This window comes from Aythya marila, assembly GCF_965140915.1.
Source record: "Aythya marila genome assembly, chromosome: 7".
In the NCBI taxonomy this organism is placed as follows: Eukaryota; Metazoa; Chordata; class Aves; order Anseriformes; family Anatidae; genus Aythya; species Aythya marila.
The window spans coordinates 17380095-17397492 of NC_139048.1; the positions used below are offsets into that span (position 1 = coordinate 17380095).

The 17398-nt window shown below is 39.1% G+C and overlaps 1 protein-coding gene across 4 annotated transcripts in view; it reads left to right on the forward strand.

Moving 5' to 3' along the window:
- HTR7 (5-hydroxytryptamine receptor 7) overlaps positions 1-17398 on the forward strand; it is a 36851-nt gene continuing 19453 nt past the window's right edge. For all 4 annotated transcript variants that reach the window (XM_082765205.1, XM_082765206.1, XM_082765204.1 and 1 more), the window contains exon 1: positions 1-549. In XM_082765205.1, the coding sequence (XP_082621331.1) occupies positions 23-549 (527 nt within the window). In that variant the 5' untranslated portion in view covers positions 1-22. The remainder of the gene's footprint in view (positions 550-17398) is intronic.

The window sequence follows — 17398 nt, forward strand, 5'->3', positions numbered from 1 at the left end:
TCCATGGGCAGCTCCCGCCGCCATGGTCATCGCCCTCGGCAGCGGCCGCCTCTCCGGTGAGCTCCGGCCCCTGGGCGGCGAGGAGCCGCGGGCGCTGGGCGGCGGGAGGATGATCGCCGGCTCCTGGCCGCCCCGCAGCCTGGCCAAGCTGGGCCCGGCGGGCGCCCCGTCGGAGCTGCCCCCCACCGGCCCCGCGGCCGCCAACGACTCGCAGTGCGGGGAGCAGATCCTGAGCTACGGCAACGTGGAGAAGGTCGTCATCGGGGCCGTCCTCTCCCTCATCACCCTGCTGACAGTGGCCGGCAACTGCCTGGTGGTCATCTCCGTCTGCTTCGTGAAGAAGCTGCGGCAGCCCTCCAACTATCTCATCGTCTCGCTGGCCCTGGCCGACCTCTCGGTTGCCCTGGCCGTCATGCCCTTTGTCAGCGTGACCGACCTCATCGGCGGTGAGTGGATCTTCGGGCGCCTCTTCTGCAACGTCTTCATCGCCATGGACGTCATGTGCTGCACAGCCTCCATCATGACCCTCTGCGTGATCAGCATTGACAGGTGAGCAGGTGTGGGACCACTGCCAGTCCCTTCTGACACCCTGGTGGCCCTGCCGCCACACCAGGGGCAGGCCACAAGCTCTGGGTCCCCTTGCACCCTCAGGGCTCCACCACAGCAGCAGGTGCTGCCTGCTGCCAGCACAGTCCACACACCCCAGTACCCCCTGCCTAACTTGGTGGGTCTTTGCAGAGGCTGAGAAATGTGCAGGATACCTCTTAAACTCCTTCGTGGTATGGCTAGGGTTGGGCTGCCTCTAAAGCTAGTGCCAGCATAAGCAGCCTGAGTTCAGTGGAGTTTCACCAGAGCAGAGAAGGCTCAGGACTTGCAGCTTATCAGGTTTTTACTGTTATTTTAGTACTCCCTGAGATGAGGTCAGTTTCAACTAACAGAACTGTTTTGGCCAAATAACCATACGATAGAAGGAAAAATAGCTCTCGAGTATTTGCATTTTTGTATATGTATCTGCAATCCCCTTAAAAAAAAAAAAAAAAAAAAAAAAGGAAACCACCACTATGAAGCAGTCCTCACTGGTGTTTCACGTCTTCCAAAAGCAGCTCCAGGCAGGCACTGGAGCAAAAAGGAGTATACAGACTGCAAGAAGAACTTAGGCATTTCTGATAGCCATATGTCAAATCTTGTATTTTGCTCTCAGCTAACAGGTTCCTTTATTCCATGCAGGTCCCACTCTAAAATCAGATGCAGCCTGTAACTTCCCTCTTCCACAGCCTAAATCCTATACCAGTCATTTTAGCATCTCGAGGGAGACTGTTTTCCTTACAACTCAACACAACTAGCAGAAACTGAAGAACTTTTGAACTAGGTTGTAATAGTTTATCAGAGTCCAATATCTAGCCCCGGCTGACTAGTGCAGAAAGTTTTTAGATACAACTCTGCATTAGGTTTCTACAAAGAAACAGACTTTCCCACAATAACCAGAGGCTGTTTCCTGCCAAGAAGCATCACAGTTTATATTCATTTCAAAACTTCCAAAACGTCATTTCTTTATAAGCATTTCCTGCCCTGAATGCTCTCTGTTTTGTGAATTCTGTAATGGCTAGCAGTTACCTGAATGCTGCGAAGCGCTTTGTAGCAATGAAATCTACATACTAACTTTGAGTATCAAAGGATTTTGTTGTTGCCTTGAAATCTTTTTTTGCCATCTTTGAACTTAATTCTAGTATCGTAAGAAAATACGAGTAAGCTTATATTCCTTCCCAACATTATTCTGTTTTTCTATCCCAGTAACTTTTAAGATAGCTCATTTCATTTTTCCACACTCTCAACATCTTTTCATTCTTTGATCATTCTTGAGATCCATGTCTGAGCTCTCCATCTCTAATAACCTTTTTAAGACAGGTTAACACAATTAAGCTTTCTTATCCAATTAAGGATGTGTGATATAGTAGCATTGGAATAATTCCATTTTATGCTTTTTCATTGCTTAGCTTAACATCTGAGATCACTGCTGTATGCTGAGCCTGGGCTGGTCACAGTAATGATCAGGTCTCTCACTTTCCCCCAAACAAATAATTACAAGAGATACAGCTATATATTTAGAACAGAATATAACCTATTATGTATTACTGCCTTTCGTTAACAAGTACTGTTTTAAAACAGAATTATTCTCTTCTAGTGTTTGCATATTCCTGCTTCTATTACTGAATGCTTATTGAGCACAGTCTCTTCATAATTAATTATACTGTTGTCAACTCCCTATTTGAAGTCAAAATTCTGTCAATCATGATGCTTTAACCTTTGCTACCCAAATCCATTATGTAGTTAAGATAGGTAATGTTGTAAAGAAGAGGAGGCAAGCTAGCAATTAATTAGCAAAATGTCTTTACCACTTGGCAATAAAGAATTTAAAAACTCCATGATTTGCAATGCTATTTACAAATAAATAATCTTATAGTGTCGTAACACTGCTCAGACAGACCAACGATTAACATGAGATGTTGACTAATCTTTGAAAAGTGTGTATGTTGAAAATGTGCAGACCAAAGAGATGATGAAAATTAAATGTGAACGATGAAATGTCACCACTGTTGGATTGATTTAATGGCTCTAGCTTACATACAGTTGTTTACATTTGTGTAGTTAGGAAAGCTTTAATTATTCAGTGATGGAAACATACCTCTGAAAAAAATGAATGCTTCTAGATGAAGTATTGTATATGGTACAGGAGTCTGCAAATCTCCTGTGTATATGTATATAGTGCATTAGAGGTTCAGGCCATATTCACAAGGACTGTATTCTCAAGGACCCTTTTCCATGGGTTTGGTGCAAACACTTGCATGTTTTATATTTTCTAGGAGGAGAAGATCTCTGGTGATAGAGCCCTTATAATCCCAGTGCAAAGAATACAAATATGACACCAACCAGAAAATCCAGAAGCAGGTCAGGAGTGAATGACATCACCATCCTTCAACTTGGCCACTGTCCTGGGTGCCATCAGATACACTTCTTGTAGCACAATTAAGTGGTCCTGTTGTCACATTTACTAAGGGAGAATGATTAAGATAGGGTAAAACTGAACATTTTTTTGAGAATAATTATGAACTGGACTGCCACCTGGCTCTTTAGGATAGTTTTGGAAGCATTTGTCATCTAGTAAAGTCTCTCCTGAAGGGAAAGCTGCAGCTGTTGCAGGCAGGGCAGAGACAGCAGATAAGTTAGATGTTCTCACATTGTCATTGTTAAACTTCTAAGATCTTCCTGAAGCAGATATCAGATATACCTTTATCAAGGTAAATAGCTGAAAAAAATGTTACTATTGAATTAATCTTTAAAAAAAAAAGGAGGGGGGGGTCACTACAAACTGTTAGGCAAGGTTTTTAGGGAGAGGTAGTGTGGTTTGATAGACAAACAAATATAGCTTGTAAAAAAAGAAGCTTGAAGCCCTTCCAAACAGGATAAAGTGAGTAAATTCAAGAGGCTTTTTGATTTGTTTCTCTTGTACAGATATATGCTATTTGGCTCGTGTCACTGAATGCCAGCAGCTGGCAGGCCTACTGCACAAAGTGTGAGAAATTTTGCCGCACAGCCCTCAATGGTGGATGCATTTTTCAGCTGGATTTCTCTATCAGTTGGAAAGCTCTTAGAGATGTGGATTATCACGGAGTCTGCCAATGGACTGGTTTTATTCTGTTGGGGGAAAAAAAAAAACACATTTTTTTCCTAACTGCACACATCCTGGGCAGTCTGTTCCAAAGGAGTGTGTTACTGCCAGAAATAATCCAGAAATGTCTCATATTATGCCTTTTTCTTTTCCTTTCCCTGTTGTTTCCCTTTATTTATTTATTTCTATGTGTAAGATTAGCTAGAGAAAACAGCATGGCTCTAAAAGTGTCAGCAAAATGCTTCACTCATGTTTGTAGACAGTTGGCTTATAGAGAGGCCTCCAGGACAGCAAATGGGAGACTAACATGTTCTTTTACAGCAATAGTAGAGTGACCCAAAACATGAAAATTCTGACTCCAGGGATAGGCATCAACATTAAGTTTTTCATCCTCGCTACTCTATGTCTAAACACAGGTTCCCAAATAGGATACATACATACTGCATTTTTAAATTGACATTTGAAATTTGCATATAAACACCAAATGTCTAAGGGCTGGCTTAATTCAAGAATAGTGCTCTTGAGGACAAGGATGTGAGATTCAAACAAAAACTCAAAAATTCAAAAAAAATCTCTTTAAAGAGTCTGAATAGAACTGCTTGTACTTTTTAAGTTGCTTCCACACTAAGTTGTACAAATGTTAAGACTGCGAAGTATATGCTAGTACTCTAAAATGCAGAGCTCCAGCTTTGTACAGGGTGCACATGCTAGTCTGAACAAGTCATTTTTGTTATCTACAAAGAACTAAATTTTGTGGCAATCATGAGGTAATGTCTGTAACGATGCAAATTTTGGACCATTATGCTTTTTTCAGTTCATATCTTTCCTTCTATTTCACAACACAAAACCCTTCTTTATTAGGGTGACCCGAGATGAACATGTTATTTTTGAGTTATCTCTACCTTATTTAAGCCCTCACTTTGGGAGGACGCTATCTGCTTATGGACAGGTCTGTCAGAAGTAAAAACAGACATGACAGGGAGACCAGCATATTTCTACCTTTCCAAATTTTGTAAGGATCAAACAGGCATGACAGCTTGATACCTGGATAATCAATATTACCCTCACTATTTTCATTATATGAGAGGTAGCTCTGGAGAAAGGTAGCAGAGAGACTTTGGTAAGATAATTGTGCCTCAATGAATCGTGCCTCAGTAACCTACTTTAAACATTTCTTATTAGCTTTTTTTTTTTTTTCTCCTGAAGGTCCACTTTGCTGGCTCTGAAATAAATAAAATATATCACATTTAGATTCCTTCACATATAAGAGTGTCTGAATGTTGCGAATGAATTACAAGGGAAAGATGCAAACTATTTCAGTGGGTGAATGAACATGGAAAAGGAATTAATTGAATTTAAACTGGTGTTGTTTGCCTGCTGATTCATCACGTTCTTCTGACCCAAGATAGCTACAGAAATCCTGTTTTGGAGACTATCCACTGAATAACTGCATAAGTAGCAATTTTTAATTCAATTTAAAAATAACTCTTTGGCTTAGAAAGTAATAAAGTAACATAACTATAGCTGAAGAATTATAACACTTTCCCCACACCCACATAAGTAATGAAATATTTTTGGGGGAACTTTTCCAGTCTGCATCTCATCCAGCAATTCATGAGTATTCCAGACTTGCATTAAATTGATGAGGATTTTCAATTCTTACGCAAATGGAACAATAGTGGAGCTTTTTGTTGTTCCTGAGCTTTTTATAGACAAGGAACAGTTTTCTCGCCCCTCCCTGTGTGATATCTTTTACAATGCCCAAAATAAGTACGAATGCTTATGCTTCACCTTAGAAGATGTCCCTCCCTAGATGCTTACCCATTTCACGGTTCCTTGGTGCATGCCTGGGAACTTAAGAGGCCCAGTGCCTCAGAGGAAGAACTTGGGACTAAATTCAAATACAGACTTCAGCACTTAAAATTGCATCCAGGTGTCTAAATTCTGCCCACATCCAAAACTGATAATGTGACCTGAAAACCCTGTCAGCAATTTCCTAAGTCTAATGGCCCCTAAGAGCCCTGTGTGGCTTCCTGTTCGAAATGAAACTCTTTTGCCCTTAGGGCATGGGTGGAAAAGGCTGCAGTCTGTGCTGTTAGCTCTGCTTGGTTTCTTTAGAATCTATATGTAGATGTATGCACAGCTAGATATCAAAAAATCCATAATGTATTTTGGATCGAGAGTAGATATTAACACCCACATTCAGTGCCCTCAGGTCCAGGAGAATGTGTTCAGTGTACAGTCTTGAACAAAGTATAGTCCAAGAACTTTTATCATTGCTTCAGTTGACGACTGTCCTGGTAGACCCTATGGGCTAGCACCAGCTGGCTCTGTGATCCCTGCTTGGAGTTTGGCTTTGGTTGATTCCCATTCTGAGGCACCCTACTTTACACTACATTTAGAGAACCTTGGTATGGGATGTATATAGGATACAAAAGTCATGAGTTGTAAGGTTTTTCTTCAGACACAGTCTGTAGGTATTGAATCTTCTAACTTTCACTGACTTATATGTGAAGTGTGTTCCTTTGTATCTTTGCAAGGTTAAGTTCCCCACACCTTGCAAGCAGCAGAGGTCTGATGTCACTGAAAGCTTGAGAAAAGCAGAAAGCTTCCATTCACATATAAATAACTGAGACATTGAGGAAAAAAAATATAAAAGGAATTGTATGTGATAGAGTTGAGGTCTATATTGCAGAATAGTTTTGTGATCAATAAATATGGCAGCAAATTCCTAAATACTATCACCATCACAAGATCCATTCCTTCCATTGGTCAACCCAATAAACAACTGTACTCTTTCTGAGTCTGTAAATAACTTGTCTAGCTCAAAAAAGATACGAGCAGTATTTTCATACACTATTTCAGAAAAAAAAAAAAAAGGCTTTTTTTTTATTCCTTTCCATGTAGTTTTGCAAATTTAGTCAGCTTGGATGTTCAAGTTGTTCTAGTTTCTTTTTATAAAGTGTTTGTTGCTAAACAGTTTTGTGATCTGTTTTATATTTACATTGAGAAGAGGTACAACATTAATTCTTGCTCACAAATCCTGAGTTGAAGAAATAGAATTGGAAGTTGAATGCGTTTTTAAGAAGTTTATGGTAGTGCAATGTGTACCTCTCACTGACAGCCAGTTCCAAGAGAGTGAATGAAGCTGGTATGTTGTGCTGTGCTAACATGATCAAACTGCTTTAGGTACCTTTTTGTGGCATCTTCGGGTGTCTTTTCCTATGTCGTGCAGGCAGCCTGCAAGAAGTGAGTTACTTACACTGTAATCTGTTCTTGGCCATAGGAATTGCTTTGTTACATCTTTGCACAGAAATTATATCTCATAACTAGGCTTAGTTATGCACTGTAAGAATAGGAGGTAGCAAATAAAAGGCATTTTAACAGAATTCTAAGAGATGGGCCATTTTGTAAAGAGTTAACAACTCAGGAATAAAGTGGAGGTCTGTTTACTACCAAAACAAGTGGTAATAAAAAAAGTTCTTACCCCACATATGAAACTATCTTCTGCTTGCTCTTACCAGGGCTTAAAACTGGCTGAGTTTTCAGAAGTGATTTGGGGGTTTCTAATTATTGTGATTTCATCCCCACATTTCATAGGAGCCTGACAATCAGAGGTAAGGGAATATTAATTCACATTTTTGCCAAGCAGGGCATTTGGGAGACATTTGAAAAGTGATTTTTCCTGTCAAGGTCACAAAAAGAGTTTCCATGAGTGAGATTGGATTTGCTTCAAGATTCAAAGGAATAATAAAATGCTAGAAGCACTCCCTTCAGTTTTTGAAGGGGGCTTTCAGAAATATCTCCTAATATAAATCACAAAAATACAAATACTTATCAGAATGGTATTATAGCATAGTATAACCTCTGTACACTGATATCAAACTATATTTGCCTACAGTGTTTTTTCTCAAACTGAATAAATACTGTAGAATGAAACAATCAGGTATTTGTGGTTATTGCACTGTGTTTGAAGCTATTCTACTACTGCACTACTGGTAACATGCTTTCACAGCCTTCTAAAGGAGCAGAAATTAGTCAAGGAATATTCTTTGATTTTTTATGGAATAATTTTCTCTGAAAAAATATTTTTTTATTTATAAAAAGCCTTGTAAATTACATAAAGGAAATATCTTATTTCCTTAAAAGAGATCCAGTATTATTTTTAATACTGTTTTTGAGTTTGAAATGTTTTATAAAAACAATTGTTGCAACTTTTGAAACAGAACATCCCATTTAATCTACAGTTGGTATTGTATATATGTCTATGACATATCTCTGTCTTTCCACTACAAAACCTTTTTTTTTTTTTTCCTCTCAGCATATCACATAAAGATCTGAAAGATCTGATCCTTTCCGTGTAGAATAGGAAATCTGAAGAAAGATCTGCCCATTGCAGTTTTTGCATGAACATAAAAGTGCTGGAGAAACAGCTGAGTCTGCCAAGATGCAGTTATCATACAATAAAGACTGGGGAGTGAAACTACCAATTCTGGTACCTGATTTTACAAAATACAAGTGCCATAAATCAGTGCTCAGTGCAATTTTTCCAAATGGTCACTAGTGTTAGGTGAGGATAACTTCTTATGGCTGGAAAGCTCACAAGTGTCAGCTTTTCACATCGCACTTCATAGCCAACTACTTCTAAAGGATTGTTCTACTCTTGCCAAACTTGACACACACAGGCTGGCAAGTTCTCTTGTTCCAGGTCTACTCAGTGACACTGAGACGCTTGATTCCTCATAGCATCATTGCAGAATTTCACGAAGAGGTTGCTGCTGGTAATGCAGTGGGAATGCTTCACATCTAAACTGTATTTCTAGGGAGACAGGAGGAGAGATTGTGCAGAGAAGAGGGGGGAGTCAGCAAGCTGCTTCTAAATGAGTCTGAGCATCAATTTAGCTAGAAATGCTAATAACACACATTGGTTTTGCCTGCTTAATTTGAAGCTTGAGTTAATATTGGAGTTAGATCACAAATTTGAGGCAAATATTTGCTGTCGTAGTAGGTATCGCTTGTTACAGCTTTCCTAAATATATAAAAAGCTAGACTTGGCAAAATATTGACAACTTTATCACCCCAAAACATGCAGAAGTTACCTTTCAGTCCTTGTGATCATGAAAACTCCTCTGAAATGAGCCTAAGGATATTACTGCAACCCATATGTAATCCCATGTTATCCCAATTTTAAAATTTGCTTGTCTTGGCCATAAGTAACAATGGAAGATGAAAATGATGTGACAAATTTAAATCATTTGCAAATATTGAGTGTGGATGCACAAAACTGAAACTTTTGCAAAGATAAGAGTAAAAATTTTCAGTTATAGAGTTAAAGCTACAAGGACTTTCATAGCTCTTTGCCACTACTCACATGCTGTTCACTTTTGTTGACTTCACTACAAGATATGCATCTGAGTGAAACTTGTTTTCAATTTGTTTGAAGTAATATAACAAAATTAAAGAATGAATGTAGCAGCTTTGATTTTCCTCTCCTACCTTGCCATTCAATCAGGAAGCTTTATACAGAACATCTCAATTATCTGATACATAAGGGTGGTTCCATAAATATTAGCATATACACAAATCAGGTAGTGATTCAAGTCTAACAGTAAACACATTTTGGGGGGGCAAGATGGAGACAAGAATTAAAATTCTACTAGTGCCAGCTGTTCCAGTATCACGCCAAACAGAGATGTGCAAGGAAATCCATGCAGTACTGAGTTCTAGAGATGTTCTTTCAGTCCTTATGCTGGCTTCTGCTATCAAATTGTGAGCCAGCACAAGAGATCACAGAGGGGTTTAACATAATTGTTTACAATTATTTCCTATATATACAGCAAAATGGTCATGATTTGTATAGAAGACAAAAGCAAGGAGGGACATTACAAAAATAACTTTAAAAAAAAATAATGAGAAACCAGGGTGGAAATCTATTCTTAGAGGTACATTGTTTCTTGATGAAAAAGCTGGCAACAAAGTTTTTTCCTGAGATATATCAAGGAAATGGGTGTTTTTAGGTACTGTCAATAACTTGAAATCAAGTTTTGTAGCTTGTGGAAGTGTAGATTAAAAATATAACCACAAGGAAAGTTGCTTGTCCATTTCTGTTACATTTTTTGATGTTCCTTTAAGGAGACCACGGGGAATGGTCGTGGAGCCATGTGGAAGGATAACACTTTTTCTCACACTGGGAGCTGTAGGTCTGCAGGGGATGGCAAGCTGGGGAATCCAAAGAAAGGAGCAAGCAGCAGTTAGCCATGTCTTAAAGGTGGTAGGAAAACTGCTCAGGGACCAAAGGAAAAGTTTGCTGTATCTCATACACTCACTGACTTGGGTAAAAACAAAACCAGAAGCAAAGGCTTGCCTGCAAGGGGATGGTTCTTGTGGGATAATTGCATACAAACTTTCTTACTTCTAACTCACCATATGATGAGTTTTCCATATTGAAATACATTAAATTGCTAGTTTTCATTTAAATTAATTTTGACCTTTGTGAGCTGAAAATTCTTTAGTCTTTTGGGGAGAAATTATTATTGTAGAAGATGTAGGCCATCAAGAGGTCTCCTCCCAGTAACCTTCGATGCAGTTCTGCTGCTTTTATTCCCACTGAAGAACACTGATCTGTAACCTTGCTGGCACTGGAATCATCATTTCTCATGAGCTGTGTTTTAAGTACCTTCAGTCAGAGATACGGCCTCTTGCCACTGCAAGAGAAATTGAATCCCAGATACAGAGCTTTCTTATGTACTTTATTTAAAATTTAACTGCTTTTCATTAGAGATGCATTAGAAACTAGGGACAATGTATTTCAACATTAGGCTTGCAGATCTTTGGAGACAGACACACAATATGACTACAAAAAAAAATAAAATAAAGAAAGAAAAGCCTGTCTGTAGTGTGTTCTTCCTAGTTAGAGCTAGGAAATGTAGAGCTACCCTAGGAAATGTAGGGATTTGTGAATCAAACTAAAGAATACTGGCTTAAGAGATTTACTCCAGTAACCAGTATTTAGAAATTGGTGATAGACATAAAAATTAGGAGGTGGGAATGGAAGGAATGAGCACAGTTAACAGAAGTACAAGCTATTATCTAAACTTATTGTATAATTTGCAACATAACTGTCATCATGAATACAAACCATAAAAACATGTTGTGATTGTCATGAAATATTTCATATACACAGACCATTTGCCAGAATAACTTTCTGTAAACAGTTCTTCATGTGGGTTTCTAAATTTTGTTTATTTGCTGTAGAAGTAGACATTTAACAAATATTTGAAATACTAAATCACTGAACAAAGTCAGTGTCTGTTGTCTGGCCACAAATTACTTGGAAACAACACGTGGCCCAAAGCAGCTGCTGGCAAGATGCAAGCTTTTCTTTAGTAGTCTAATAAGATGTTTTGATCTAAAAATAATACAGCTCCAGCTCTAAAGACTTTTTTTTTGCTTGTTACGTACTTTAGTTTCCCTTTTACCTTAAGAATATGCATCTGGAGACAAGCACAAGCAGTTTTATCAACAATGCTAATTGTAGTCTCTCAAGAGTCTATTGTCCCATATTAAAAAGCTATTTTTGCTACCTGAGTTTGGTCATTAGCAGAACACAAGTGTGTTGTGTTTTTTTTTGTTGTTGTTGTTTTGTTTTGTTTTGTTTTCCCCTCCAAAATAATCCAAACTAAAATGGCATGGTGGACCATTTGCCTGTGAACTAAATATAAAAGGAGGCTTAATATTTCTAAAACCTGTTACTTAACATTAAGTCTCTGCACTGCTGCCTAGGTGCTGAAGGGAACATCTTATCAAATATCCCAAACACCTGTAGTTCTTGGTGAGCTACCTGAGAACTGCATAGGCTCATCTGTGGTGATTCATCCCATGCTGATAACAAAGTTAATCTCCTAAATTCAAAGACATGTTTGAGGATATTAGTCTAGCAATTAGAACTGAGATTACTGGAAACTGTAGGCACAGCAATAAATCTTGGGTATTTTAGTCTTTATCTACACACAGCTGATACCACCACATCTCAGAAGAACCTTAGTGTTACCAACCTGTTGCTGAGAAATGCAAAAGAAAGATGTACTCACTGAGCGGGGAGAAGAAGGGCTTCCTTCTGCTGATTCTACATCTTTCACTGTTTTCCTGTATGTCGCAGCATCTGTAAAATGAATGGGATCCTTGATAATCTCTAAATCCCACTAGTTTTAAAGTCTTGGGAGGGGGACGTGGCCTATCATCAGCTGTACCTATTTGTGTTTTGGCATAAAGGTATAGCTCTAAATTCTGGGGAATTTAAAAGAATTTTAAATTCCCCAGATTCCCGTATTTTAAAAGAATTGTGACTCCACACACACCCTGATCTGCAGAAATGGTTATTTGTGTATAACCAGTAGTTGAATCTGGCCTCAAATTTGTCATTCTGTACAAAAGGCCCAAGTGTAGAGGGCCAGAAGCCCCTTTTCTCAACAGGAGAAAAGCAAAAGATTTATTCTGTATGCCTGTGAAGTTGGTTAGTAGCAGTTTCTGTTGTGTTAGAATTTGTTCTCTATATTAAAATATTTAGTGTTGCAGATTTTGCATGATATTAAAAATGATGAAAAATATGAATGATGTTGCTGAAGGAAAATGATATGCTGTACTGGAAGCCTCTTGTATGCAGACCCTTATTCAATGAGACAAAAAGGACACTTAATCCTGGCTTAAATTTTTCTTAGGTTTCCTACTTAGAGAAGTCTAAGCCTATTTGGAACTGTCTTCACAAAAGTAGACCTAGTGATGTCTGAAATGGGAAGTAGAAAATTCTGGATCTAGATGAAATTCTACTGAGCAGCAAGCTGGAAAATGCTGGCTACATGAATCTGCAGTCTGGAAGGTCTGAGCAAGACCCAGAAGGTTCAAAGTTTGTTGGAGTGGAGTACAAGTTAGCTACTTTCTTCATTCTCAAACCCACTAGATGGAAACGAGTAAATATTATAGCAAATAAACTATTATATCCTGTGGCTGAGAAGGGCTAAATGTACAATTTTACCCACCACAGTTCAGGTTTTGCTGCAGTTAGCTTTCATCGCTAGATGTTTCTTGCCTTCAGCCTTTTCCTTCAGTTGAAGGGCATCTGGGGATGTAGACTTGAGAATGCTGAGTGATTGCAAGGGGAATAAATGCTTATAAGATTATGTTAAATTCCTACAGAAATCTTCTTCCAGTTTATAGAGGACAGCTTGATCTGATCAATTTATTTATTGGAATGAAGTTCCAAAATATCACAGGATGAGATATTTTCAAAGGAAATGACAAGAAGCAGGAGTGTTGCAGTGAAGGAAAAACTTGGGATCTGGTGTATAATCATGTTGTAAATAAATTTTTTTAAACAAGTGCTAAGGAAATAAATGAGGTTTGACTGGGAGATGTGGTAGATGTACTAGACCTCACACTCACTGACATGAAAGATGAGATATGATAACCTCATTCTGTAACACAAACTTAGCAGGCAATATACTGCTAATAACAAACAAATAGCTATTTGACTGACTTAGAGTGAAAGAATCACCTTATTATCTTCTGATAAGTCCCCACTGCACAAGTTTCTGTTGGAAAGGACTGTTTTCTAAAAGGTTCTCAAGCTGCAGATACACAACTTGATCTAACTTTTTGCCATCCTTCCTTAATACCTTCCCCTCAAGTTGTGCTCTCTTCATCCCACTGCTTCTCCTTACAAAACCATGTATGATTACTTTTTATGATAGCACCCTATTCACATTAGGAAGTGAGACATGTTTTTACTGCTGTAGAAGAGAAGCAACTCCAGAGTCTGCATCTTTAAAAAAATAGAGTTGTAGTAGATCAGAATAGATTGTTCTGGGTGGTGTTTTTACCCTGCTGGGCAGCTGAGCTCCACCACAACTGCTCTCTCACTCCTTCTCCTCAAAGAAAAAGGGGAAGAAAATACAGTAGGAAAGGCTCAAGGGTTAAGATAAGGACAGGGAGATCACTCACGAATTATTCTTATGGGCAAAACAGACTCAGCATAGGGAGATTAATGTAATTTATTGCCTATCATTAGTGGACTAGAACACTGAGATACTAAAAACAAACTAAAAAAAACACCTTCTTCCCCCCCTCCCTTCTCCATCAACCATCTTTTACCTCCTGCACCCAAGCACTCCTATCTGCTAGCTCCTGTAGCACAGCAGTTCTTTCCCTTTCTTCAGTCTTCCCTCCCAGAGGCCCAACCAGCATTGCTCTCTGGCTTGGCTCCCTTTTCCCAGCAGTGGGTCCCTTTTTGGAGCAGCTGGAGCTGGCTCTGATCTGACATGGGGCAGCTGCTGGGCTCTGCTCAAAGAGGCCACCCCTGCAGCCCTACACTATCAAAACCTTGCCACATAAACACAACACATTCTGTTATCAAAATATTTTATGCAGTTGGGATGATTTTTCCACTTTTTTTTTTTTTTTTTTGAAACTAACACAAGTGGAATTATCTTCTGAAGTTTTCTTATGTTTCAGAACACGCTGGTTCAGTTTGTTTGCTCAAATGTGAAAAGCAAGAGTCAGCCACCAGTGCATAACTAACCAGTGCACTTAGGATTTAAAAAAAAAAAAAAAAATAATAATAATAATAATAATAAAAGTAAACTTTGGATTTTTCCTTCATAGAACTCAGAAAGAAGGTTGATTTTAAAACTTTCATAAAACACAGTATGACTCTTAATTTTTCACAAATCACTGCTAGATACCTGTAAGAATGTGACTTGAGCAGAAGAAGCTTATTCTCCTATTGTTTTGATTAGAGTGGTACCTGGAATGATTGAATTGCTCAGAATTTGGAAATTTATCACAAACTCCCTATCTCATGCTTTTCTTTTTGGTTGGTTCATCTTTTCTTTCATGGTTCATGGTTTCTTTCTTCTTTCCTTCCTTTCTTCCTTTCTTTTAATTGACTAAGCCTTACAAGCAAGCTTTGCTTGCTGCTACTCACAACTGAGTAGCACTGAGTAGTACTCACAATCACCGATCCAAGTTAGTCAGCCAGAATATACCTTCGTGTGAGGACATACAGTGACTTTTTGATGTTGGACTTTTTTATGAAACTGAATTACTTAGATACTTTTGCTGCTTTAGCACCTCAGTCGCAGTCCCAGAGTTGCCATTTCCCACTTTTATTCTCTTAGTGGGTTTTCTTCTTGCTTTCGGACCTATGTGCATTGAGAGTTCCTTTGTGAGAGGGCTACGTTACTGAAGAGTATGTTTTACACTGAACTCTAACAACAATATTTTAAAAGTATTTTTCAAGAAAGGGCTGGAATTAAAACCCATGGTGCCCACTTTCTAGGAACAGTAGGTACCCATGGCTGACATTTCCACAGCTAATATTATAGAGAAATCTATACACTATACAGACTCTATACAAGATGCTTTATGCTTTCAACTTAGATTTTCCTGTGTAACATGATCTATTGATATTCTGTGTTTTTCTTCCCTGCTGAGCTTTGGTAAAAAATTTAAACTTGAGGTGAACATTTCAGATTTGTACATATCTGGCCCAAATGAATATAGCAAAATCCCGCTGTAATTTTTGACATATTCAAACTTGTCTTCAGGCAAATACTACAATGGCCAAAGCCAAAAATGTCCAAGTAGATCAATTCTGTATTTAGATTCACCCATAATGACTATATCACGGTTCAGTAGGGCTGTTGCAAAATCACTGTCATGGAGAAGCAAAGAGGAGTATTTGGACCAGGTCCTTCCAGAATTTTTCCTGTCTCTACTGAGACAGGAAGAGAGAGAAGGGGGAGGAGGGAAGAAGGGGTTGTTCCTTAAGTGCTTTGTCTGAAAATATTATGCTTAAATTGTTTGTATTCAAGGAAGGAAGAGAGAGGACATAAATATCATCACATTTAAATAAAACTATTCCCTGAAGATACTTTGGTTTAATATAGTGGTATTATCAGTTCAATGGGCTGTGATTTTTCATTTCATTCATCACTTACTTATGCTATGAAAGGTTCTGAAATGCTTCATTTAATTGTACTAAAGAGATCAGTCATGATTTTCTAGTTAAAGTTGTAGGAGGCTTTCATTTTGAAACACCATTATAACTTTCAAAATAATTCCTTTTAAGCTGATGTTTAGTGTCAACCCAAGTGTGACTCATGTAGTGAAGCTGGAGAAAATCACCTTAGCCATTTTTACATTATGGGAGTCTGACAAGCATTTTCTTTTTTAAAAAAATACAGTTTTCATAGGTCTGAAATCAAGCCCCCACACATTTAGTTGAAGATACCTGTTAGCTTACCTCAAGCAAAAAAATAAAAAATGGTTATGCAATTAAAGCACTAACCAAGGCTTGCAGTGACCCTGTCATAAGGGTCTATAGGCTCATTTGTGGTTCTGGGCAGGTCAATTAAACTGCATGTAGGCTGAAGGCCTGGTATCAGGGCAAACCCTGATATTCAGGCTCCCCGATCGCTCAGAACAGAGCTCTATGTATCTCTCTTCCTGTGTGTTTAGGCCTTCTCCTGCAAAAAAGCAATGTGTGTAGGATGCCTGCATCTTGTGTCAGTATGGTGCTCAAGGAACAGCCAGAGCACCCAGCTGGATGCAGGAACTGGGGAGTTCCATGTTTGTCATTTTTGTAGTGTTGAACTGGACATCCTGGACATCTTCCTCCTGAGAACAATTTAAAGGCCTGGTGTCCCATCCCAAATGTATGTCTCCACCACTAGTCCTGAGAAAGTTTCCAGGTTGCCCCAGCTGTATCCACACAGGCAGCATCCCATGTGCTGACCAGAGGCACTTCAGCACCTTTTCTGAAGGCCCTCCTAGAGCTTCCTAGGCTTTTCACGATTTGTGTAGCACATACATTTTGGGACCCACTTGCTGCCGTATGCAAAGGGGTCATCTGGTGTGTGTGTTTGTGTATGTATGTTCCTGTGTATCTGTGGGAGGAGATTACATTAGACTGACACGTTGGCCAAAACACGTTGCAGACACTGTAGGCTTCAGACTGCTTCATTGCTCACCTAAGGGATGTTTGTGTTGGTGTCTGACTGTCAGAGTACAAAACTGAGAGAAAACACATTGGTGTTTTTATTACAGTCTACTTGAATGTTTGCACAGAACAGGGTAGTCCCAAAGCTGAGGCACGTCTGGTGGTTGTCTCCTGGCACATCTCCTATGGCTTGGCTGAAGCCAGCAGGCTAGCCTGGAATCACAAGTGCTTGTCTTTACCACAGGCAACACCAGTCAGGATATGAGGGGGAAAGAGATGTGTGCTCTGTTACTACATTGTGAGCTGGAGAATCAAATCCTCTGAAGTCAGTAAGAAGGAGGAGGGGAATTATGTTAGAAGTAGGATAAACTCTGGCAAGAACCTGAAATCTTCATTGGCTTTGATGAAGGTCCTGGGCCTGAGGGATGGGAGAAGTAAGATGGGGATAACCCAGAAAAGGAAAATATTGGTTTGGTATCTTTTTCAGTTTCTAGTCTGTAGATTTTGTTCTTTTCCATTCCTCTATTTTCTTTTGCTCAGGAACTGCCTCTGTTTAAGAGAATACACATTACATCTCAGCTGATACTTCAAGAAACCGCATCTTTGCTTAAAGTAATTCTCCCCCACAGCAAGGGCAAAGCAGCAAATAAAACTTTTCCTAACAGCAGCTATTCCCAATATCAGCTGTCTGGAGTGTTTCTGCCTATCAGCTGGGCAACTTGGGTTATCCTGATGAC